Raw genomic sequence first — 26,709 nt, forward strand, 5'->3', positions numbered from 1 at the left:
CCATCAATAGTTATCTTTGAGTGGTATGGTTGTGAAGAATTTTTTTCTTATGGTTTATAAATTATTTGCAATACATAGTTATTTTATAAACTGAAAAAGCAACAGACATTTTCAAAAGTCATAATCATTCTCCTCTCCTGAAGAGTATGGGTGGCATCTTGCAGAGCAGTGAGGTTGGGTGTCAAGCTGTCATCGTGGCCCATGAGGGAAGAAGCTCCCACAACCATGTGGCCAGTAGAAGAGATGGTCAGTGGAAGAAGAGGAAAATTAAAGTACTTCCAAGCTATGTAAGAAATACCCAAAGTTGACATTAAATAAATAGCTGAATGTAGGATGGTTGTTTTATTTTGGTTATGGATGTTATAATTCCTTAAAAACGAAAGTGTTACAAAAGTAGGAAATGCCTGTTGCAATCATGTGTTTTTAAAAAAGCTAACATCTAAGCTCTAGCAACACAGTTCCTTGTCATGTCTCTGGTCACATTAAAATATACCCTAGGTCTTATTCAACTTCTAGCTTCGTCAAAAGTAGATCTTCTGGCTCAGTATACCAGAAGCATTTTAAAATATTGGATTGCAAGGTTTTTTTTTTTTTTAAAGAAACCTCTATCCTCTGAAAACTTGTGTTGGACTTACTGAAAATGTATAGAAAGCATAACATGACTTTTTTCTCCCTTACCTGAACCCTTTAAAGAAGAAGTACAAGTTGCATCAGTTGCAATAATCTTGATCAGACATAAAAGATTTCCTACAAAATGAATGTCAGGTTGTGCCTGCTGGTGTCAGTCAAAAACACCCATGTTTTACAGTAGTTTTGCCCTCAATTACTCAGGTACCACCAGAAGAGGTCAACATCCATATTGTCTTGGCAGAAAACTCTCTAGAAGGCAAGACACTGTTGCCATCATCTCTCCTACACTGCTGGTGGGATCAATCACTTTTTAAAGCCTCTTGATTTCTCTGCTAAAGTAGACTGAGAGTTCTGGGGAATTATGGGAGAAAGTTTGAAGCTTACCTTGTGGAGTTTTTACACATAATGTTTTTGTCTTGTTTTGTTTTGTTTTGCAATGAAAACCTCATACTTTTGACAAAAAGCTTTACAATATATGTCCAACATTTTCCTATCAGTAAATTCCACAACTTCCAATAGATAACTCTCTTATTAAGATGAGTGTTGGTGTTGGGAGATACCTAATTTAAGTTCTGGTACTTTCTCCAATCTCCACCCTCTTTTCCATCTGTGCTTTGGAGTGTAGGAAGGAACTCTGATATCTGCACTCAGAATTTAGAATTCGTATAAATTTGCAGCCAAAGAGACCCAGAAAAGTATCCCTGGCTGGACAGTACAGAGACATGTCTCAACCCAGGGTGAGGAGTCCTTGGCAGGACTCCTGCCAATCAAAAAAAAGATACTAACAGACTGAAGAGTGGAATGGGACTAAGATCAATTAAAACATATGATAAAAATAATAATTTTAATACAAAGTGCTTCTTACACACTGTGTCCATGATGTCAATATCTTCTTTATTTTCCCAGTGCCGCATCATTTCATCGTATTTTCTGGACCTCCCAACTGCCAAGGACTCATCCAGCACCCACTCTATGCTCTCAAGACTTGTCCCATACACAGAGTCTGGGAGGCTTCATTTTATGTATCAACTTCCCATGGTGTGTTTTAGGTGGAATTAACATTTACATCAGTACATTTTGAGTTAAAGAGATCATCCTCCATAATGCAAGTGGGCTTCAACCAATCAACTGTAGGCCTTAGGAGAAAAGATTGAGGTCCCCCAAAAAGGAAGGAACATTGCCTCCAGACTGCCTTTGGGCTAAAGATTACAACGTTAACTCCTGCTAAAATTTGTAGCCGGCCAAATTGCCCTGCGTATTTTAGACATGTCAAGCCCTACAATCACATGAGCCAATTAGTCAATTCCCTAAAATAAATCTCTCTCTCTCTCTCTTTCTTTCTCTCAGCAAGGGAAAATGTAACTATATTACTAGTCAGAAAGTATTCTAAAGTAAGAGACAAATTTTATCTATTTTGTGTTTGGTGAGAGTGTGTAGAAGAGGGTGAACTACTTCCAAGGAGAGTAGATTCAAGAGTTTGAGAGCCAGAATATACTTGATGTGTTTTGACTTAAAAAAGAAAAACACATTATGCCCTCCAGGAATCCTTGTAATAGTCAACAAATGTGGCAGTGTAGTGCCATAGAAAGGACGCAGAATTTGGGATCAAAAAGACTTGAGATCTTTGTGCGGATTTGATCAAATCATTTAACTCCTGAACTTGTATCCTCATCCATAAAATGTCAATAACAAAACTTGCTTCATAGGAATTTTATGAGAATCAAATGAGATTTATGTGGAGTGGGTCTGGCCTGCAGTTAACACTAAAGAAACTGCAATTGCTGCTATTAATACCCTCATCATTATTACATGTGTAATCGTGTAAAGATGCTGCCTCGTAAGTTTCAACATCAAATATGTTTCAGGCCATATGCTACTGCTTTGGATACCTAATCCTGTTGAATTCTCACCACAATGCTGTAGGCATGTTTTTCAAAGAAGGAAAAGTAGATTCAGAAGAGTTAAAGAACTCTTTAAGGTCACACAGCCAATGCACTGCAAAGCAGGAATTCACACCTGGGTCTGTCTGACTCCAAAGCCAATGGCTTTTGCTCCTTTCTGTGCTACCATCAACACTCACAGTCAGTCATTAGCACAAATGTGGGGACCAAAGCTCTTTCATTCATATTAATATTCTGTGTGTGCTGTAGATGCACAATCTGTATTTGAATGAAAGAAGAAAGGAAATTTAAAAAAATAGTTCTTGGCCAGGCACGGTAGCTCACGTCCGTAATCCCAGCACTTTGGGAGGCCAAGGCAGGTGGATTATTTGAGGTCAGGAGTTCAAGACCAGCCTGATCAACATGGTGAAACCTCATCTCTATTAAAAATACAAAAAAGTTAGCTGAGCATGGTGGTACATGACTATAGTCCTAGCTACTCGGGCGGCTGAGGCAGGAGAATTGCTGAGCCCAGGAGGGAGAGGTGGCAGTGAGCCGAGATCACACTGCTGCACTCCGGCCTGGGTGACAGAGCAAGAGACTCTGTCTCAAAAAATAAATAAATAAATAGTTCTCGATGTCACTGTTTTCATATCTCTGGCAAATGAACTGTGCTTTTCATACTTACCTGAATGGCGAATAAAACAGGTTCTTCCCACACTCTCCCATTCACAACAAAACCTTGGTTTGTCCTGTCTGTGGCCATGAAAGTAAAGCAGTCAGTCTGTGAGTCCCCTCCTGAGTGCCGATAGGCCACGTTTCTGCTGTCCACATCCTGCTGGGTGAAATTGTGTTGAAGCAGCCCTGTCCCCCACAGGTAGAGCCGGCCATGCTGGGGAAGCTGAACCAAGAGGAAGGTGAGGTTCTCTGCAGACGTGTCAGGGTCAGTCAGCTGAAGGAGGTCAGGGGAAAGCAGGCCCACGGCCCCTTGGGCCAGTCTCAACCCCTTGTTCCTGGTTACCACGGGCAGGGCTCTGTCCACAGTCTCCAGTGTGATCTCAAACACCCCATGCTTGGTCCGCAGTCCATTGCTGATGATGAATCTGGCAAAGAGAGGCAAGGCAGCCTTCAGCATGGATTCTTGTGTCACCATCTACTGGAATGAAATGATAATACACACCTTTACTAAGGGATATGTCGTGTTGTGAGTCAAATGAAAAATCAAGGGCAGATCTTACAGAACACCTATCATTAAACCAGTCCCCTGAGTAACACATAAATGGACCATTCTACACCCAAGAGTATTTTCTCAATAATACTAATGACAGACCTATGTGATGGAACAGGCAAATTCTGACAATCATATTCCTCAGGCTCATCAGTGCTTAATGTGGTTCCTTGACCCAAATAAAAATTTCATATCCAATGAGACTCATCATATGAATGTGAAAAGTATACCCTCTTTATTTATTTATAACTTCTCAATTGTATTTTTTTCATGGGAGTGTAATAAACTGAAGTTCTAAGTCTGATAACTGGGAGGCCAATACAATAAAGTGCTGAATGGGTTGAATTTAGCTAATAGCAGAGCACATTCTCAGAAATGTAATCTCACCTAACTCATCTTCCCCTCCAGGCCTCATTTTCACTGCTCTGAAAAAATGAAGGGGATGAACCAGAAGATAATAAAGTACCAACCAACTCTAAAATATTACGGGAGGCCCTAATCTCTTACAGTTTACATGTACTTCTGCATTTGCTCCCTAGAAGATAGGTGACAGTTACGCTACATAAGGATTATTTCCCTGCTTCAAAGAAAGGTTCAGTAAGTTGGTGGGAGATCATAAGGCAGGTAGGAGATGAAGCTGAGACTAGAACACAGGTCTTTCAATTCCTGCATCCTCTGCTCTTACAGAGTTTAAAATAAATGCTGGTTTAGCAATCCACTACCAAAAAATTGTGATGCCTGAGCACCATTGCAAAACTATAAAAAGAAAGCTGAAATGATACACATCTGAGATAAGCAAAATCTTTCTTACAATCTTAGTTTTATGATAGCATACCATGCTTCTGATTATATTGATCATGAAATCACATTCTACCTACTAAAGCCAATTTCACAATAACACTGATTTAAATGATCTTTGTAGCATTCCAATATGTAATTTTTATTTCAATAAGAATTAAGAGTATCATGAAATTATGCAAACAAGGCACAATATTAAAACTCCAAAAAGTTAGGAAATCATTACTACCAAATTGGACTGACAAACTCACTATACACCAAAGAAATTGTACTTAGAAATAATCACAGAGCTGTGTCTTATTAGCTTTTCTCCATGTACCATAGTTGCTGGAAATATTCATGGATGATACACTTTTTTATTCCACTGATACAAAAATCTCTAAAAATAATGTTTTTGTAGAATATATCAATTATATATAACATTTTTAGATATAAATTTTATATACATATATAAGTTATATATTTTCTTTGGAGGCTCTTTTTAAACTAGAGAAGGTATGGAGTTTGTAATTATTTTTCATATCTGGCAGATTTGACTAACAATCTCTTTATCCTTTGTGAAAGATGTCTTGTTCTTCAGGGTTTCAGCATTGATCCTTTTGAGCATAAAGAGACCTGCAATTAGGTAGTGTGAGAACGAGTCAACCATTCTGCCTGAGACCTCTGACTCAGGGAGGGCAGTTAGACAAAAAGTAAAAAGAGGGGTCCAAAGTGGCTCCTGCCGGAGGTCATGGCGCTCGCGAAGGCAAGGTCATTAGTTCAAGGCTAACCTCATAAGCTCAAACTGATTGGCAAAAAAAAAAGTAAAAATAGATGAGTTTGGCTAAGTACTGATTTTGCTTTGAAGGCTAGGCTGAAGTTTTCTAGTTTTCTAATTATCTAGTTAATAAGACTGCCAACAAGAAAAATGGGTCTGATGTGATACAAAGAAAAAGAAATCTATGTCCAAAAAGTTAAAATTGCTAAGCGAAATACAACAAATGAATTTTGACATTTCACACAGCTAGACTTGTAGAGAATGAAACCTGATTTATTTCTCCCACAGCATTGTTTTTCACAGTTTGAATAAAGGTATTCAACTACCTTTAGAATGACAGATTGAGCAAAATCACATAGTTGCCTTAAAACAAACCAATCAGTTTTTCTTTGATAAAACTAAACCTTTGATAAGTATATTTTTAGCAAATTGGGCCATTTCATCACTGGACCATGAGGTGTTTATAAAATCAATTATTTATTTTAAAAAGAGGCCGGTGCAGGGGCTCACACCTATAAACCCAGTACCTTGGCAGGCTGAGGTGGGAGGATCACTTGATCCTGGGAGGTCGAGGCTACAGTGAGCCATGAATGTGCCACTGTACTCCAGCCTGGGCCACATAGATAGAGATCCTGGAAAAAAAAAGAAAAAGAAAAAAAGGAAAGAAGGAAGGAGAAAGAAAGAGAGAGAAGAGAGAGAAAGAAAGAGAAAAGAAAAAGAGATCAGGTGCAGTGACTCATGTCTATAGTCCTGCACACACTCTGGGAGGCTGGGGTGTGTGAAGCACTCAAGCTCAGGAGTTTGAGACCAGCCTGGGCAACATGGCAAAACCCCATCTTAAAAAAAGAAAAGAAAAAAAAAGGAACCTAGAAAAATATGTCTGTGCTTCAAACTTTTTACTTAGTCACCTCCACAGTTTCAAAAGTCCATTGATATATACATTTTAGGTATAAAATTATGCTTTATTTCTCAGGCAGAGCCTTTCACAGAATTCCGCCTTTAGTCTATTGTTTTTCTGTTATTTTTTCATATTCCCCTTAATCCTATCATCTGATCCACGATAAAATAAGGATGCTCCTTCAGTGCCTCTAAGTTCCCTTTTTCCCATTTTCCCCCTCCAGAAATATGTTTCACACCTCTCATTCTACCCCGTTTCACAAATAAACTGGCTCTCTATTCCTTACCAGATCCCTGTATCAAATGTGCTCTGTGGAGAGTGTTAAATCAGCCATTGGTACGTTAGTGCAAATGTAAGCCAAAGGACGTGTATTTTTAGCATTAGCGTTAATTGCAGAGCTATAGACATTGTGCACTATTGAAAGTATGTCAAATAGCAGAAAAGGAAGAAGAAAACGGGAAGAGTTGGGAACAAGGCAACAAAGTCAAATGAGAACTCGAGTGAGTGCCAGGGACTCCATCAGAGGCGGCCATCTTGAATATCGAATTCTGATTTTCCTCTCTGGAGACTAAATTGCAAAAATGCCTTACGGGGTCCTCAAAGCTCATCTCAGGACGGCCACATCTATTCGATGCGTGCATGACCTTTCTGAGGTCACTGAAGTTGTCTTATGATCGGGGTTGTCCATCTCAAACCCCTCCCTGCCAGATGATGGCGATCTGCCCACATTGGAAACAGGCAGCCTGCCATTAGACAGATGGGAGCGAGAGCACGCAGGCCACAGACCACAGAAGAGTAAGAAATATGTTTTCTGAGGCCACTGCTCCCATCTGGGACACTGGGGCAGCTGTCTGTGCTGACCTAAAGCTAATAAGCCAGGGGTGAAAAGGATGCCATTTCTAAACATGACTGGATCAAATACATCATTCCACTTTCACAAGTAACAGTGCAAACTACTCACAGGCAGAGAGACATTATCAGAGAGAGACAGAGTGAATGGTTATGGTTGGGTTCCCAGTCAAAATAAAGCTAGCAGAACAAGTGAAACAAGGTCAGTGCTGTTCATGTCTGCAAAAGCTGACCGATCAGAAGCTCTTCCAAATACCTCCTCCCCAAATCCTCCAAATATATTCTCCAGGTTTAAAACCACAAAGTCATTGCTGTGTTGGTGTCCATTCTGAGGTGAAGAAGTTGGCGGTAGCAGCTCCTTCTGTGGGTCCATTTGTTTAATTTCCCTTAATACATCCCCCTGAGAAGAGATGCAGCCAAGATGACCACCGTTCTCATGAAATTTGGGGAATGACTCTCAGATTTGTCTGGGGTGCCTGCCTGGTCTGATTTCACCATTACCACGGTGCTTTCAAGCTTTCTGCATTGCCTGGCAATAGAGTTGGCTGAAGAAGCTGCCATCTGTCATGGCATTTAAGAGATAAAAATGGAATCATAAATAGCGCCAGCTCCTCAGGAAAAAAAAAAAAAAAGTCCAGCCGGCATGTCAAAATGGAGGACATTAGCATGTTCTTTTAGTACCCGGCTGCCAGCAGCTGAAGTCAGCTTGCTAATCACTCGGTGTCATCTGTCCTAGAACATGCTGCCAAATCTTTCTTCCAGGCCAGCAGCACCAAACAATGCAGGAGAATTTATGATTCACAAAATATTTTTGCAGAAGGTAAAATCTGACTATTAAACTTCCCCATTTAATTAATGCTGCCATAGCTTACATTAAAAAGGGAAGGGGGAAAAATCCTCTGCCACAAAATTTATCTCTTCTACCCAGCCAAATTCCTTGCCAAATTTGACAGCAAGCAACATAAATTTAGGTGATTAGATTGGTTGCATATATTTAATTTTTAAAAAGCACTATGATCACACTTTCATTAAAACAGGCTTTCAGCTTTGGTTTAGCGCCACTTGACAAACAACACAGCAGTCCATGATTGGGTTAGTGAAATGACAAGATTAAAATTTGGGTCTTGGGCAGATGCTAGGCTCTTCCATTATAAATATGTAAAACTGCTGGCCAAATATCAGAATGACACATTGAGGAGGTTCCTTCATACAAATGCATATTCTCTACAAATTTTTGGTACAATGAGGTATAATGGAAAGAATCTTCCCCTGGAAATGAGCTCTGAGCCCCAAATTCAGCAGTGATACTCAGTTATGTGAGTGTAGGTGACTTCCTGTGCCTCTTGGATCCTTGGTTTTCTCATATGTAAAATGGGAACACTATTGCATCTCTTGCAAGGTGGTGGCATAAGGCTTAAGGAAAATGACATATGAAAAAAGAGTCCAAGTCATTCTCTGATGCACTGCAGGTGTTCAAGCAATGCCAACTTTCCTACGTGTAAATAAGGGATTGGACCAAATCAATGCTGTTTGGCCTTTGTTATTTGCTTTCTCCCTAAAACCTTGTTTCCTAATTTTGAGTCATTGAAACACCACCATATCTTTGCCACATGCCTGTACTATGTGTACACTTATTATTTACCAGTTTGCTTTCTATCAATTCAATTTTTAACTTAAATCAGTGTATTTAAAGGAAACCTTTTACTACTAAAAACTGAACACTATAAATACTATTAAACTAAATACAAGAAAACAGTATTTTTCATGCTTGGTAAATATAGTTGCCCAATGGTTGGGGCCTGTGGTTTGTACTTTCTCTGTTAGGAGAGGAAAATAGTAAATATGAAGAGCTGATAGAAACATATTAATACCAATCTGTTAAGGCATCACAGCCTTTTTGCTAAAAGAACACCTTGCCTGGAAGCCCAGCATGCAAAACAAACTAGAAAACAAAGCATTAACATCCACACACACTCACACATAAAACACACACCTACGTTCCATTAGTACATTGGGCTGAAGGCCCTAGAACCTCAATTCAGCTCTTTATCTCTGGGAAGCCCTAAAAGGCTTCCATAAATTCTTAATTATTTCTTTCTTTTTATTTTTTTGCGGAGTTTCGCTCTGTCACCGAGGCTGGAGTGCAGTGGCATGATCTTGGCTCATAGCAACTTTTGCCTCCTGGGTTTAAATGATTTTCATGCCTCAGCCTGCTAAGTAGCTGGAATTATAGGTGCCCACCACCACTCCTGGCTAATTTTTTATATTTTTAGTAGAGAGAGGGTTTCACTATGTTGACCAGGCTGGTCTCAAACTCCTGACCTCAGATGATCCACCCACCTTGGCCTCCCAAAGTGCTGGGATTACAGGCGTGAGCCACCACATGCAGCCTCAACTTCCATAAATTCTTGAGGTTCCTCAGAACATATTCAGAACAACAGACTAGACCAGACCATTGATGGCTAGTCCTGACTCCATCAGAATTACCTGAAGATACCTTTCAACAACACGGATTTCTGGGCCTGAGACTGGACTTACCAAAGTTGCCTCTCTGGGGTAAGGCCCAAAAATTTGCATTTTGTAGTTCTCTCTGGCAATTCTCTGAGGATCTAAAAATGTAGAAATTCCTGGGATAAATCATTTCTAAAATGCCATCTAATATCACTTTCTCTGGATGTGAATTAGGAAATTTTTACAGTTATCGCCAGTCCTTACATGTGGAGGTTTTGTTCTTCATTCTCACCACTCGATTAATACCTAACTTTCATTTCTCAACATCTTTATGCATTCATTCCTGTGTTCTCCAACAAGGTCACTGGTTTCTTCAAGACAGTTACTAATGTCTTCAGCAGACAGTCCTGTGGGCATTGACAGAGGGAAGCAGGAAGGGAAAGAAGCTAGAAGTTCCAGAAATGAGTGTAAAATTAAAAGCCCTGGATCTGATACAAATGTATTAAGCCAAGAAGCACCCAGCCTCCATTAGCAAACAGGAAAAAAAGAACAGTCATTGCTCCTCTCAGTAACTCCTTTCCTCCTTCAAGACCATGCTTGCTGTTGTAACTATTGGAAGTAAGAAGGCAGTCAAGGCAAGGACATAATGACAACAATAATAGTAGCTAACAGTTACTTAGTTCTTCCTATGTGTGAGGTGTTGTTCTACTAATGCTTTATGTGCATAAGCTCATATAAACTTCTCACAACCTTGTGAGGCAGGTGCTGTGAGCATCAATCCATTTCACAGAAGAGGAAACAAGAGCATAGAAGGTTGTGTAACCTGATGAAGGTCACAGAGTTGTGAGTCACTCAGGCAGTTCTTGCTCCCACGCCTGTATCTTAACTTCGCTATTCCACCTCTCAAACAAAAGAGCTGGCTTGAAAAGGAATTCCTACATCTCACTTTTTAGTGAATACCTAGCAACACTCAAGGACTGAACTAGTTAAGATATTGGTCAACTAAATGATTATCTGCTTGTTAAGGGACATTTATCAAGAGAAACAAATAAGGTATTAGTTCCAGCTTTCTGGGATTGCTCATTTTGTTGGATTATCCAAGTCAGCTTCCAAAAATCATTTTAGAGCTAAAAAGGCAAGCAACATCCTCTTTCCTGACATTTAACCAGTGTTTGTCAGAGCAGATATATTGAATTTAGATAGGTAAAAGTGAGATAGAGGACAGTGATATCTGAACATGGGTGTGTCAGTGATACTTGATAGTTTATGGGGACCCACTGAACAATATAGGAATATGCTCCGTTTATGTCATTTTATAGTGCTCTTTAGAAGACTGTATTGTGTCATGGTGAAAACTGTACCAGGAGCCAAAAGTATGGGTGTACAATAAACAAACCAATGGTCTCAGGTCCTCCTTATGAATTGACAAAACTCAAAACTGGATTGTGTACAATGGTTCCCTCAAAGTCCAACATTTCCCAGTCCTGATGCCTGGCGTTGTGACCTGTGTTTCTCTCCAGGACCTCAGGTTCAGCCAGCTTTGAGAGCTGTGAGATTATAGATCTTCCAGAGTTGCTCTTGCTTTATGTGACTTGAAATAAATTTCCATATTTTAAATGAATGTAGATTTTCATTAATGTTGTATCTTTGCCTTTTCACCAGATTGTTATTCATTCCAATGATTTATTTGATACAGAATTCTAGAACAGGTGCACAGTTCCCAATTATCACATTGTTTCTATGGGAAAATATGATCTACTTTATGACAACATGATTTATGATATAGTTACCAGAACACATTGTGTCAAAAGGCAGTGTCTGCTTATGCCAAATGTTTACTAATAAATGCCTTTTTGTCAGACAGAAAAACATACTCCCAAAAGAGGGAAATTACTTTTCCAGGTCCATCTTTAGCTGGGAGCCTCAGCTCTTCACATCTCTCCTTGTAGCAGAACTTGCATTAGGATCTGTTTACTGTGTTTATTTTTCGATAACAGGCCATAATTTCTTGCTTTACTGCTGTCATTTTAACTGTGTGGCTTCACCTTACATACAGCAAGGCAGTAAAAGAAAAACATAGCTGCACCAGAGCTGAAATGACTCATTTTTTTCTCCTTTCCTTTCCTTTTTTTAAAAAATAAATTTCATTCTATATATTTAAGGTGTACAACATGATGTTATAAGATACACACATTTTGTAAAATGGTTACTATAGTGAAGCACATTAACAGATCTCCTTTTCTGTAAGTATTAATCCAAAGAAGGGGTTTGAAAAGTCTCCATGGGGCTCACCTGAATCTGTCACTGGAGACAGTCACCTTGCTCTTGTGTACGTAGCAAACTGTCTGCCCGGCTATATCCATTTGGCTGAAACTTGTAATGGGAACTCCAGGATAGCGGACATATTCGACCTGGCCATATCGTGGAGGGGAGGTGATGACATATTGCAGTTCCTCAGGCTTGTCTGTCCCATCTACAGCCAGGAGACTGGTGGTCGTTAAGAAACCTCTGTCACCCTTAGACACCACAAGTGGTTTTGTAAAGATGACAATATCACCTACATGATATAAGAGGTTATAGCCAAGAACCATATTAAAAAATATATTATGTCCGAGGCAAAGGCAGAAAACAGAGGCCAAAACTGTATAAAAATCAAAACTAATATGACATAGAAAGGTTTATATAACTATTATGAATAAAAATAATTAACCCAAAGACATGAGCATATATTTTACAAAAGAAATTCAGGTGGCCTGTAAAGATCATTTTAAATGCTCAATCTCATTAGTAATTACAGAAATATGATAAACTGTCATCTCATAACTTTTTGATTGGCAAGGATGTAGAAGCCTGACTGTACAAAGTGTTGAAGAAGACATAGATCAACAGAATCTTGCATACAATTTTGAAGAGAGTGTAAATTGGTACAAGATTTGGCATTATTTTGTAAAGAGCTGAATGTTCATGTATGCCTTGACCCAGCAATTCCACCCCAGCTGTGTACTTGAAAGAAACATTTGCCCTGCTACCCCTGGAGACATGCACCCAAGTGGTCACTGCAGCACTGTCAGTAACTGAAAACATTACACACAACCCAAATGCCTTTTCAAAAAGTGAAAGTATACACAAACTATGTTCTATTCACACAACTGAATTTCATGCAGTAGCAAAATGAATGAACTACAGCTTCATGGAACAAGACAGATGTAGTTTATTAACATTCATTGGTTCTATGAGAAGGCCAAGAAAATGATAAACAAATATAAGAAAGTAATACAAAATTTAGGATGGTATCTTTTTCTGGAGAATATAGGAAGATGTCTATTATTAATATTCCAGTCCTTCAATTGTGTGGTAGTTGCACAAATGTTCATAAGATACTTTTAAATGTATATTTATACAACCATATTCATAGCAGCATTATTCACAATAGCCAAGAGATGCAAGCGACCCAAGTGCCTCTCAACGGATGAGTGGATAAACAAAATGTGATCTACACATACAATGTAATATCATTCGGCCTTAAAAAGGAAGGAAGTCCTGGCACATGCTACAACATGTATGAACCATGAGGGCATTATGCTAAGTGAAAGAAGCTAGTCATGAAAAGATATGTACTATATGATTCCACATATGTGAAGTACCTAGAGTAAACTCATAGGGACAGAACAAGGGTTGCCAAGGAGAGAAAAATGGATAGTTATTTAATGGATATAGACTTTTTGTTTTCTGAGATGAAAAAATTCTGGGGCCAGGCGCATTGGCATACGCCTGTAATCCCAGCACTTTGGGAGGCCGAGGCAGGCAGATCATGAAGTCAGGAGACCATCCTGGCCAACATGGTGAAATCCCATCTCTACTAAAATAACAAAACTTAGCTGGGCATGGTGGTGTACGCCTGTAGTCCAAGCTACCTGGGGGGCTGAGGCAGGAGAACCACTTGAACCGGGGGGCAGAGATTGCAGTGAGCTGAGATTGCACCACTGCACTCCAGCCTGAGTGACAGAGCAACACTCAATCTCAACAACAAAAAAACAATCTGGAGATTGTATGGACAACAACATGCATATATTTAACACTATGAACTGGTACACTTAAAAATGGCTAAGACAGTATATTTTGTGTTATGCATATTTCATCACTATTTTTTTTTAATGTATGACTGACGAAGGTAGAAGTGGGTCACACATGGAGGAATAATACAGTTTTCACAAACTAGGGATTATAATTCAATTTTGTTCACCTGAGGTCCATTAAAAAATGATCATATAGAGCTTCCACTCTGTGTCAGGTACAGAACTAAGGGCTCTTACACCTTCACACCAATCTTGTGAGATATGGTCTTCTCATATCCCCAGATTATAAATGGGGAAACTAAGGTATAGAAATGTTAACTAACTGGCTCGTGTTACACATTTAATAAAAGACAGTGAGAATCTGTATTCAAGCCATCTGACTCCAGAGCACAAGTTCTTCAACACTGCATTATTTTGTTCCCTGTGTTTAATATCTAGGGAGTTCTTACAAACTAATACTAAAAGGATGAATATCCAAAAAGAAAAACGCATGATGTAAACGCAAAGCCACTTCTGAATTTAAAAACACAAGTGGCCAAAAAAAAATTTTTAAGATATTCAGTCTCCTGAGGAAATAAGAAATACAAATAAACCATCAAGGCGGTATAATTTTAACCAGTGGTTCTCAATGACAGGCAGTTTTGATCACCAAGGGACATTTGGTAATGTCTAGAGACATTTTTGGTTGTCATAACTGGGAGTTGCTATTGGCTTCTAGAGGGCAGAGGTCTGGGATGCTGCTAACCATTTTACAGTGCACAAGGGAGTCCCCTGCGACAAAGAATCCTCCATCCCAAAATGTCAATAAGGCCATGACTGGGAAACGCTGTTTCAGATTACTAAATTGGGTCTGTTCGTACACTGTGCTTTTATTTTCAAAATGCCATGCAACTTCAATCCTACATAGAATCAAAGATCATTCTAAATTTAAATCAAAACCTTAGCCACAGATGCTACAGAGAGAAGCAAGATGAACACATTAAGGAAGTAAGAAGAATGAACTAGACGGGGGAAACAAAAAGCACCCACAAGACATTTCACCAGGAGCAGGAAATAGCTCTGAGGGGAGGAGGAGCAACTGGCTCTTGCCGTGATGCAATTTTTCAGCACTGTAAGGGCAGAGTATAGGTTGGAGTCAACTATTGACAACGTCCTCCTAAACTTCTCTGAAAGATCTCAACATCATTTGTGCCACTGTGCAAATCAGAAGACACAGCAATTGGGAAGCTTAATGTTGTAGATAACAGCTCTCAAATGGAAACTCTCAAATGCTCAATTTTAAGGTTATGCTTAAATCAACTATTCAGTATAGTCTTGTTTAGAGATAATTACAGCTACAAAGTTATGCAGCAACATGAAAAAAATCATGTTTAAAAAAAGTGATAAAACACCATTTTGCAAGAAGACATAAAGAAGAAAAAATTTGAACCGAAAATGTTTACAGGTTAATGTGTCCACTTTGCATAAGTTTTCAAAAAATCCTTTTAGAAAATCATCACATGTCAAATGCAGCAGAGTCTGGCAATGCATTAGCCAACCTTATTTTCTTTCTTCCTGGGCACAAAGCTAAAGTTTCTATTGCTGGCCTCTCTTAATGTGGCATATGACTGTGATTCAGCCACTAGAATGTATATGAGAGGTATACAACCTTCACACCTAGGGCATGACATCCCCTAATTTTCTTCCATATCTCACTCCCTGTATGACTGGAACACCTTCAGAATAAGGGAATGTGTAGATATAAAGAGCCCCCAGATGACTATGTGGAACAGGTTCTCCCATATCACTGTAAAACTGTGTTGCGCTGAGCCAGTGAGAATACACCAGTTGTCTGCCCTAATATATTATTTGTGTTACATTTTGCCTGGACATATATTTATGATGGACATAGTTGTTTTGCAGGGAGAGATAAATGTGAACGGTAACATCTAGCTTATCTGAAATCATTTATTAGCCTTCTTTAAGGAACACATTTTACAACTAGGAAATAAGCAAATAAAATATATTATTACATAGCTCAGAGTAAACATCTCAAAACAAATCAAAATGACTCACTTTTTGAAAAGCTTAGGACAATTATAATTCTGCCACACTTAATTTTTTTTACTGCACTTAAGCATTCAATTTACCTCTGAGCTTCCTGGCAGCCAACACAAAAAAAGGGAAGCATTTTGTCAATCAAGCATGTACTAAGAATCTAAGATTATGCTTCATCCTGGGAATATATAAATCCTGGGATAATACAGATAAATAAGATATGATCCTCACCCCCCTCCCATAAGCTGAAGCAAACTTACCGGGTAGTGACAGTTGCATATCAAGGGCTTATACTCTCCCTTGCTGAGCTTTTTTTAAAAAAAACTGTCCTCCATCTACCATTTAACTCTCCCCCGTTCATGCTTAATTAATTCATGAGAAGCTTATCTTATAATGTCTTTCCTTGTTCCCAAAGAGTATGTGTTAGCACTTTCTTTTTATTAGTAGTATTATACTTTAAGTTCTGGGGTACATGTGCAGATCGTGCAGGTTTGTTACATAGGTATACATGTGCCGTGGTGGTTTGCTGCCTCCATAGCCCCATCATCCACATTAGGTATTTCTCCTAATGCTATCACTTCCCAATCCCCCCACCCTCTGCTAGTCCTCCCTTAGTCCCCCATACCCCAAGCCCTGGTGTGTGATGCTCCCCTCGGTCTTTCTGGGTGCTCTCATTATTCAACATCCACTTTTGAGTGAGAACATGTGGTGTTTGGCTTTCTGTTCTTGTGTCAGTTTGCTGAGAATGATGGTTTCTAGCTTCATCCATGTCCCTGCAAAGGACATGAATTCATCCTTTTTTATGGCTGCATGGTATTCCATGGTGTATATGTGCCACATTTTCTTTACGCAGTCTATCATTGATGGACATTTGTGTTGGTTCCAAGTCTTTGCTATTGTGAACAGTGCCACAATAAACATATGTGTGCATGTGTCTTTGTAGTAGAATGATTTATAATTCTTTGGGTATATACCCAGTAATGGGATTGCTGGGTCAAATGGTATTTCTATTTCTAGATCCTTGAGGAATTGCCACACTGTCTTCCACAATGGTTGAACTAATTTACAATCCCATCATGTGTTAGCACTTTCAAAGTGAAAGAAGCAACAACTTCCAGCCTTTCCAATGACAAAGTTTATCCCTATTATTTTTAAATTTAAAATGTATTTTTCATTTATTATTACCATTTAGAAGTACTTTCCTTTGAAACTCCATTTTCCAGTGATAGATTACTTCCTGAAGATAAAACTAGAGTTATCACATCTATTTGGTAAAACTTTACTTAAAGCTAAAACTCCTAACAGTTAAAGTAGCCTGGATAGCCATATTGTTTGCAATACTGAATTTCCAGTAAACTTTTTGAAATGATGAAAATAACAAATGGATTAGCTACTCCTGTGAACTGTATAGGTTCTGGCCAAAGCATGTGAGAATCCAAAGGATCTAAATATAAATGACAGAATTTCAAAGATGAAGAATGAAAGGAAAAAAGGAAAGAAGGGAGGGAAAGAGGGAGAAAGAAACAAATGTTGAATGCTTATACCAGTGATAAAAGTTTATCCCAATAAACCTTGGTAGACCTGCTTTTACCTTTTTCTATGTCCTTGATGGTGATTTGACAGTCAAGAGCAGGGGACCTGTTGTCGCCATCCCAAAGATAGAAGGTGAAGCTATCCCGATTCTGGGAATCCATTGCCCCAGTATGTGCGTATCTCAGCAAGTTCAGATCCACTTCCTTCTGAGTGCATCTCATGCCAGGGGAGAGAGGAACCCAGTCCCTCCCTATCTGAAAAGAGCCAGAGTTAGTCAGCTGCCCATGTTTTTTTCTTTAGCCCCAACATATGTTAGTGGACATTTTCCGTATCCCCTGAAAGCCTCCAATAGAAACGATATGTCAGGGAAATTCCAGACTACTTTTTGCCACTCTACCTTATCTTTTTCTTTTCAAAGAAGTGTATCAAGTTAATCTGAGACCTTGGAAAAACACTAGCTTCAACCAAAGGGTTTCAGACAAAGTCAAACAATATAACAGCATTGTTACTTCAAAGGTATTTATCATAAGCAATCACAGCTGATTAAATATTCCAATTAATGAGAGCAGGTGGGTAATCGAGCTCTTGGAATGGGTTCTTTAGAAATTAAATGTGTTTCTTTTAGAGTTTCCATTTTTTCATTGTTCAACTAATCAAATATATATTTTTACAACATGGCTCATTACTGGGCTTATCTGAAGTAGACAAAACAAAAATAGAACAGATGCATTTACTTGCCAGTATGTTTCCAGCCATACTAAAGAAAGAAAATGATGGGGATCACTGTCACTCCCTACATTTATATCCTATGTCATCAAAAGATATAAACTGCAAATATCATATATGATTTTTATCAGAATCTTCTAAAAGTAAGCCCACATTCGTTAAGCATATATTTTGTACAGAACATGGTACAGAAATCGTGGCATTTTCAATTTAAAAAGGTTTTTATGCTGAGGGGGGTGGCTAACATCTGACAGTATTATAAAATGTAATCATAAATCTATTATCTTATTAATAATCCTATTATTATTCATGTAAGGCACATAGCTTTCCCTGGGAATGGCTCATAAAAAGTCATTAGACATATTCTTTTAAAAAGTCATCTTGAAATTTATTATATGATATTATCTTGTAGTTTTACTGTCTAATTTAAGAGTCTAAAACAGAAATTTAAATCATTTCCTTTTTATTACCCTTGATACATTATTCCACAGACTCCCAGTTCCTGGCAAAAGAGCTCTGTCCTCCTCCTCACTGATTGTGCTACCACTTGCCTTTGTGTCATTCTACTTGATAATGTTTCTGTCTCTGTAATATGTGTGTCCATTTGATGTTTGTAGACATGTTCTGTGTAAAGCTAGTGTTTGTTTCCATAAGATCTATTTGCCGATGTAATTTTTAAAACAGTCTCTTTCAGGTTTTAAACAGGAAAGCCTACAATTCTATTTAACATTTTCTCCTTTCTGTATCTTGCCTAAGGGAATAAGTATAGAAGAAGACATCTTCCCCTTTCTCTTGTCTCCATGTAATTCCTCACTGGCATCCCCAAATGTGAGATTGACTTAATATAATCATTTGAAGACCCAGAAATAGAAAGAAAATAAAAGTCAGATTCAAGATGGGGCATCTAAGAAAAGTCAACAAGAAAACGAGAACTTGGGAAAGTCCAGGAGGGCTGGAGTCCTGGTCCTTGGTCTTGGAAAGACTCAGAGAACTGCTAGGGAGCTGGGAGAGAACTGTGTGGCGCCATACTGGGAACCTGGACCCATCTGCATGTTCACATATCCAAAACAGTTCCGTTCCCAAGCCACCCAAATGTGTGAGCTTTCACTGCATTTCTGCTTCATTACTCTTTGAAATGAAATAAGGACACAGCTGTACCTCAATTTAAATCAGTGATTGCTCTTCACTCTGATTCTCTATGGTGCCTACAATCTATGACAATCAAGCTGTTCCACACAGAATGAATTCTTGCTGCTTTTCTAGGACTGTGCCTCCATTAGATGAAAAGTTAAGCATTCCGTCAAATAATTGCACAGGGGACGGTTGGTGGTTGTGGTTGCTAGTCTTAATCCACCACTGAAATAAACATTTGGACTGATGACTCAGCTGACCTTCTCAGGTGACTGATCTATATAATTCGTGTTGGGCTGATCCTTGGGCATCATGCACACAGTCTGAATCAGATTGAAATTTTGCTATTCTAGGCCTAAAGTGAAACAAGGACATTTTACCAAACCACAAAGCAAGCTATTGAAAGAGTCAGCAGTAGAACCCAGGTGACCTTACCCCTAGTATCACTTTATTGTTTCCATGCTTATTTGCTTTCCATTAAAGCATCTAATTTGTGGAACATATACAATTTCAGGAATGTTAATTTATGGTGTCACGCAGTTCATGGGAATCAAATTTGGCAGGTGTTAAAATATGTTAGATGCTAGCAGGATGGGACGACTCCCACATGAGGTTTCTTCCCACACTGACTTTTTGGTTCAAGACTTTGCCCATCTGAACCTTAACATAAGGGCTCTGGTGCTGCAAGGGGAGGTGGGGCTGCTGTGGGACCAAGACACCAACCTTTTATCTTTTAAGTTCATGTCAGATAGAACACAGAACAATTTGGTATATTGTTTGTGGAGTAAGTAGTCTCCCCAGGGAAGACATAGGAAGGAACAAAGAAAGGAAGATGAGAATCGGAAGGAAGGAAGGAAAGAAAGAAAGAAAGATGCTCACTGTGGCAAATCATTGAGAAGGCAGGAGGTGATATTACTCAGATAATGTTTGGGTTTTTTTTTTTTTTTTTGAGACAGTCTAACTCTGTCACCCAGGCTGGAGTGCAGTGGTGCAATCTCTGCTCACTGAAGCTTCTGCCTCCTGGGTTCAAACAATTCTCCTGCCTCAGCCTCCCGAGTAGCTGGGACTACAGGTGTATGCTGCCACGTCCGGCTAATTTTTATATTTTTAGTAGAGATGGGGTTTCACCATGTTGCCCAGGATGGTCTGGATCTCCTGAGCTCGTGATCTGCCTACCTTGGCTTCCCAAAGTGCTGGGATTCAGATAATGTTTTAATGAGACCATTAGGGACAAAGGAGCTAGAGGCAGCCCTCCAAATTTCCCTGTACCTTACTATCATGAAAGAATAATGAAAGTTTTCATGTTCCTGAGAATGATCTAGAATCTAGCTGAAATACAGAGAGAGAGAGAGATTAAGAGAACGATAGAGACTGTAGAACTGAAGGAGTTTTATCATTGAGATTATGGATGCTAAAGAGGACAGTTACAAGAATCACAAATCAAAAATCTAGTAGAAATGAAGAAATCTCAGAAAAGTCTGGATTATCCTCAGAAAGCAGACAGCTTGTTTTACCCCAGTAATTCCCCTCCTCAGAATTCAGGGATAACTTTATGGGAGAGGGAGCAGTGAAGAATCTTAATATTTGTTGAATTTAACCCATGTTGACAAAGAAACTTTAGAACACCATGAATTTACTCTAAACTAATAAAATTAAATTATTTACTTCTGGGAAAATGTATGGCTATCAGAGAAGAAATCCCATCATAGAAATGTGTATAATGAGAAGATTTATACCTGCTACATTAGTTTTGAAAAATAAAAGTAAAAAGTCACTAACCTTAAGCTGAAGTTGCCCATTTTGGGGAAGCCTTTCAAATACATAGTAAATCTTCTCCCTGGGTGAGTCTTCATCTATGGCGGAAAGAATAGCACTAGAAATAATACGAGTTTCCCCCATATTCATTGCAATTTCAGCCTTCCTGTAAAACGAAAAATGTCTGGGTTGATATAAAAATAGAATATGTTCCTTTAGTAGGGGACACTTATATTGATTCTCAGTTTCCAATCTTCAACAATTAAAGAATGATATTCAATATTCAAAGCACTGAAGGTGACTAGTGAGAGGCACGAAACAGGCTCTCTATCCTTACTTGTGAAAGTCTGAAAAGACAATGGGTCAGCCCCAATGAATGTGGGAAGAGGTAATTAGGCACCTCTAATTGATTACATGTACTGAACTTTACAATATTGTAAGTTATCATGTATTCTATAAAATAATCTTGTTTCCAGTATTTCATTTTACACTCACAAAAACAACTCCATGAAGTAAGAGGGCTAGGTATGAGTGTTCCAATTTTACAGACAGAAACTCATTTGAAAAGATTTAATGACTGGCCTACAGACGTTCCAGTGCCGGTGATGATCTGTCATTCTGAGTTAGGTGATATTTAGGTAATCTAGGACCCTCACTGCAGAGCTGTGAGTAAATTAAGCCTCTTTTCTTTATAAGTTCCTCAGTCTTGGGTATGTCCTTATAACAGTGTGAGAACAGACTATAAGGAGATACTGAGAATAGACTACCAGGAGATACTGAGAAAGTTTACAATTAATAATATCAGCTCAGGATTTTAGAAAAATGATCATTTCGATCACTGTGAGGTGGCAGGGGGCGTTGAGCCATATGGAACATAGTAGAGGACTGGTGAACAAAAAGGTACCAAGATAATGAAAGAAATGGGTTGATTTATTTCCCTCAGCCACACTCAGTTAAAAGTTTCGGCAAATCTGTTGTAAGGACTGTCTACAATTAATGTTATGAGACTTTAGTTGAATCTATGTATTAGTTGCACTTTGGTATATGTGCAGTCATGTTTGTGTATGTGCCTGTATTTATAAGTTTAATAGACTGTTCATTCCATACTGTATGTTCACTCATTCTTATTCTTTACAACTAATAAGTATGTTTAAAAGAAAATCAATTAAAGGGCTGACTGTTAAGGAGAGGTTACCTTAACTAACATTTTCACTAAAGGCTCCTCATGCCTGAGTGTCAGGGGCAAGCTGTGATAGGAACTAGTGAAGACTTGCTTCTCTGGGAGACACACACCACATCTGTACCTAGTATTATGAATTTCACAGAATTGTACAGAAATCTGAAAGGGACTCTTTTCAGGTAGCTTACTTGCTCAGCATTGGTTTTTCATCATTAACTGGGGTGATCTGTACTGAAATGGTTTTAAGTGTCTTATGTTTCCCATCTGACAACTGGATTGTAAAATCATCAGCAAGGCTCTCTGAGTCATCGTGCACATATGTCAACCTCATTCCTGAAAGAAGAAAAAAGTAAGTAAATCTTCCTTATGATTGAACCATCATGACATATATAACAGATAATGTCTTAATTTTCAAGGCATGGGTATTAGCAAGAGTTCATTTATCAGTGCAGTAGGGTGAAACTAAACTTGTTTTTTGAAGTAAAAGAGTGCCTTCTTAGCCTATTAAAGACTTTTTATTTAAATAATTTAGTATTTGATTAAGGATATTATTTAAAACCAGTTAGGAAAGAATATATTTTTAAATAAACTATATAAACAAATGTGCAGGGTATTTAAATAAAACTGAGAAAGTTAATCACTTGGAAAAAAATTATAGAGTTATATTCCTACCTCGAGCCAATCACCAAAATAAATTCTTAATAAATCAAAATGTAAATATTTAAAATGTAGCTATTCTTAAAAACCTACCTAACATTTACATGGAAATTCGAGAGACTCAGAACAGCCAAAACAGACTCAAAAAGGAACAAAATTGGAAGTCTAACATTTCCCGTTTTGAAAACTAACTCCAAAGCTACTGAAATACTGAGATGTGCACCCAGATTTACATAATATGTTTATTGAAATGTAACTTTTAATACCAGGAAATGGAAAACTATCTGGATATTTTTAACTGGGAGACAGTTGTACAAAATTGTAGCACAGGCACCAGTACAGTGGTGAGTGCCTATAGTCCTACCAACCTGTGGGGGCTGAAGTGGGAGGATGGCTTGATGCCAGGAGTTCAAGGCCAGTTTGGGCAACATAATGAGACCCTGTCTTCAAAAGAATTTTTTTAAAAAATACTAGCCATGTGATGCCTGTAGTCACAGCTGCTCAAGAGGCTGAGACAGGGAAGAATGCTTGATCCTAGGATTTTGAGGCTGCAGTGAGCTACAATTATACCACTTCACTCCAGCCTGGGTAACAAAGTCATCTGTTTTTAAAAATTACAGTGCAGTAATTCTATATGATGATTTAATAATGTAATTATCCAAAGCTAAGTTTTCAATAATAATAATAATAAATTTTTTGAGACAGAGTCTCACTCTGTCGCCCAGGCTGGAGTGCAGTGGCGCGATCTTGGCTCACTGCAACCTCTGCCCTCTGGGTTCAAGCGATTCTCATGCCTCAGCCTCCCAAGTAGCTGGGATTACAGACAGGTGCCACCATGCCTGGCTAATTTTTATACTTTTAGTAGAGACAGAGTTTTGCCACATTGACCAGGCTGGTCTCAAACTCCTGACCTCAAGTGATCCACCCGCCTTGGCCTCCCAAAATGCTGGGATTACATGCATGAGCCTCCACACCTGGCCTCAATATTTTAAAAGTAAGAAGAGGTCAGGTATGGTGACCCACTCCTGTAATACCAGCACTTTGGAAGGCCAATGCAGGAAAATCACTTGAGCCCCTTTGGACAACATAGGGAAACACTGTCTCTACAATTTTTTTTTATTCAGTCAGTCATGTGTGTGGTGGCTTGTGCCTGTTGTCCCAGCTAGTTGGGAGGCTGAGGTGGGAAGATTGCTTGAGCCTTGGAAGTTGAGGCTGCAGTGAACTGTGATCGCGCAACTCTACACTCCAGCCCAAGTGACAGTGCAAGACCTTGTCTCCAAAAGAAAAAAAAAAGTAAAAAGAAAAACAGATTATATAATATGGAGGAGTTTTATAAACTTTGTATATTTGTGTGGAAGGATGATTATGAGAATACACTAAAGCTTTTTTAAAAATATAGCCATAAATCAACCACAAATAAAATAGAAGTGAAAATCTAATTTCCAAGAAAGTCACCAAAATATTAAAATACTAATTTTTATGTGGGAAATTTTTATTTTTTTCTTCAAAATGACTGTGTCCAAACTGTACACAATGATCATATAATTCTTATTTAGCTGGACAATAACCAACAAAGGTTATTTTTAAAAAATTGACTTTCTTGAGAATAAAGTTTGAATTATTTTTTCCTTGGTCAAATTTGAAAATAAATATTTTAAACAATATATTCTATTACTTGCAGCATGTGGTTATTTATTTGATATCATCTTTTATGTTCTAGAATGTATTTCTTTGCAATTGACAAATGCTGAGAAATACATAAATGCACTATTCTTTGGGTTTTTTTTTTCTAGATGGAGTCTTGCTCTGTCATCAGGCTAGAGTACATTGGTGCAATCTTAGCTCACTGCAACCTCCGCCTCCCAGGTTCAAGCGATTCTCCTACCTCAGCCTCCCAAGTTGCTGGGACTACAGGTGCGCACCACCATGCCCAGCTAATTTTTGTACTTTTAGTAGCGACAGAGTTTCACCATGTTGGGCAGGATGCTCTCTATCTCTTGACCTCGTGATCTGCCTGCCTTAGCCTCCCAAAGTGCTGGGATTACAGGCGTGAGTCACCATGCCTGGCTGTACTTTTCCAATTTAAAACTGAGATAATTTTTGCAACAATTACAAAAAAAACCTTCGGGGCAGAAAGCTTACACATGAGTTGGGGAAACAAATAACTAAAAGACAGTTGGGAAAATGTTGAATAAGTGCTAAAATGAAGCAGGCACAGAGAAGGAGTGGCTTGGAGACCTTGGGTTGGCTTCAAGGGGAAGGTTAACAGAAAGCTGCATTCTGAAGGCACAGCCTTGGCTAGCCTGGCAAAGGAGCAGGAAGGACCTCACAGGCTGGGAAACAAAATCACCTAAGGAAGGACAATGGGAGAAGGCAGTCATTCAGGAACCGCAAGCTTTTCTCAAATTTTTAAAAGCATTTTCATATGTGAAAAATGGGATGAGAGCAATATTTTTAAAAGAGTAATTAAAAAATAATTCAGGCTGCTATGCAATGTGCCACTTCTCTAAAGAGCAAATTATCCCCTCAGAGAATAATGAGTGTTATTCTATGTGGTTCTATATTTGTTTCAACTGTGCAAATTTTGGCAGACAAATCTCTTAAAATGTAGTTTCATGATCTCAATAGCTTTAAAAGGGAATTTTTTTAATTATAGAATTAAATGTTTGAGTGAAAATACAAAAAAACTCAAATATCATTTTTAATGGGAGTCTAAAAGTAAAAGAAAACATGTTATTGCCTTTTCAGTTACCTACTGTCTCTACCTAGAGCTTCCTGTCCTCCATTCATCCAGGCCTAGAGACAGCACTTGATGGACAAATGAATAAAGTAGGTGAAGCTATTTCTTCACCCCCGATTTCTGTGATTTATTATTATCTTTCCTAGGTCAAATTATTTAAAAAATTTTCTTTTTTAATTGACAAATTAACATTGTATATATTTATGATCTATAACAGGGTGTTTTGATGCATGTATACATTGTGAAATTGTTTGCTTGTTTGTTTTTTGACAGTCTTACTCTGTCACCCAGGCTGAAAGGCTGGAGTGCAGTGGCATGATCTCAGCTCAATGCAACTTCCACCTCCCACACTCAAGAGATCTTGTGCCTCGGCCTCCTGAGTGGCTGGGATTACAGAAGTGTACCACCACACCCCGCTAATTTTTGTATTTTTAGCAGAGACAGGGTTTTGCCATGTTGGCCAGGCTGGTGTTGAACTCCGGACCTCAAGTGATCTGCCTGTCTTGGCCTCCCAAAGTGCTGTGATTACAGGCATGAGCCACCACACCCGGCCACATTGTGGAATGGTTAAATAAAGCTAATTCACATATGCATTACCTTATATACTTATTTCCTTGTTTGGTGAGAACTCTTAAAATTTACTATCTTAGGAATTTTCAAGTATGGAATATATTGTTAACTATTGTCACTATGCTGTACAATGAATCTCTTGAACGTTCTTCTCCGGTCTAACTGAAATTTCATATCCTTTAACCAACATCTCCCCAATCCTCCCACCCTCAGACTCTGGTAACCACCATTCTACTCTCTGCTTATATAGGTCTGACCTTTTTAGATACCACATGTAAGTATGGGTTAAATTATTCAATCAACAATAATAAATGCATAGAAGTGGAACATGCTATACCAGTCTTGAGGAGTTCCATGGAAAAGTTGTGAACAGGTGTACGTTTCTGGTCAGGGTTGGCTGGCTGCTTATTCTCAGAGAAGTCTTTGCTAAACCCTCCACTGATGAGGATGCCATGGCGTGGCTTCTGAGTGATGCTGAACAGCAAGGGATCCTGGGGAACGTCCAGGTCCACGGCTCTGATGATGGAAGAATCCAGCTCTTTCATCTGGCCCTCACACACCTGAGCCAGAACACATCACAGAAGTGAGCAACGCATGAAAGAAAACTTGTCTTTCTTTGGAAAATTGCTCAAAGGAAATTATTTGAATATATCCTACTTCAAATTTTCTATGAGACTTGATTAGGATGAATCCTAAAAAGAAACTGCTGGTTTACTAGGAGTGTTAAAGAAACAACAAATCTATTAATCTCCCTTACATTTTTTTCTGAAGATTTCAAAGCACTTTATTCATTTCCATGAAGGAAAAAATATA

The 26,709-nt window shown here is 38.6% G+C and overlaps 1 protein-coding gene across 21 annotated transcripts in view; it reads right to left on the reverse strand.

Annotated features, from left to right (window-relative positions):
- The window catches only part of FREM1 (FRAS1 related extracellular matrix 1), a 163,586-nt gene that overhangs the window by 39,326 nt on the left and 97,551 nt on the right, over window positions 1-26,709 (reverse strand). For 4 of the 21 annotated variants that reach the window (XM_035305987.3, XM_035305996.3, XM_017973662.4 and 1 more), the window contains exons 20-25: window positions 26,234-26,456; window positions 22,118-22,262; window positions 20,774-20,915; window positions 17,196-17,391; window positions 11,784-12,048; window positions 3,199-3,613 (exon numbers count right to left, since the gene is read on the reverse strand). In XM_035305987.3, coding sequence (XP_035161878.2) covers window positions 3,199-3,613; window positions 11,784-12,048; window positions 17,196-17,391; window positions 20,774-20,915; window positions 22,118-22,262; window positions 26,234-26,456 — 1,386 coding nt within the window. Of the gene's footprint in view, window positions 1-3,198; window positions 3,667-11,783; window positions 12,049-12,678; window positions 17,049-17,195; window positions 17,422-20,773; window positions 20,916-22,117; window positions 22,263-26,233; window positions 26,457-26,709 lie in introns of those variants that run through there. The other 17 variants (XR_013534281.1, XM_078369385.1, XR_013534299.1 and 14 more) reach the window with 13 other exon arrangements.

Source organism: Callithrix jacchus, chromosome 1 (assembly GCF_049354715.1).
Source record: "Callithrix jacchus isolate 240 chromosome 1, calJac240_pri, whole genome shotgun sequence".
NCBI lineage: Eukaryota > Metazoa > Chordata > Mammalia > Primates > Cebidae > Callithrix > Callithrix jacchus.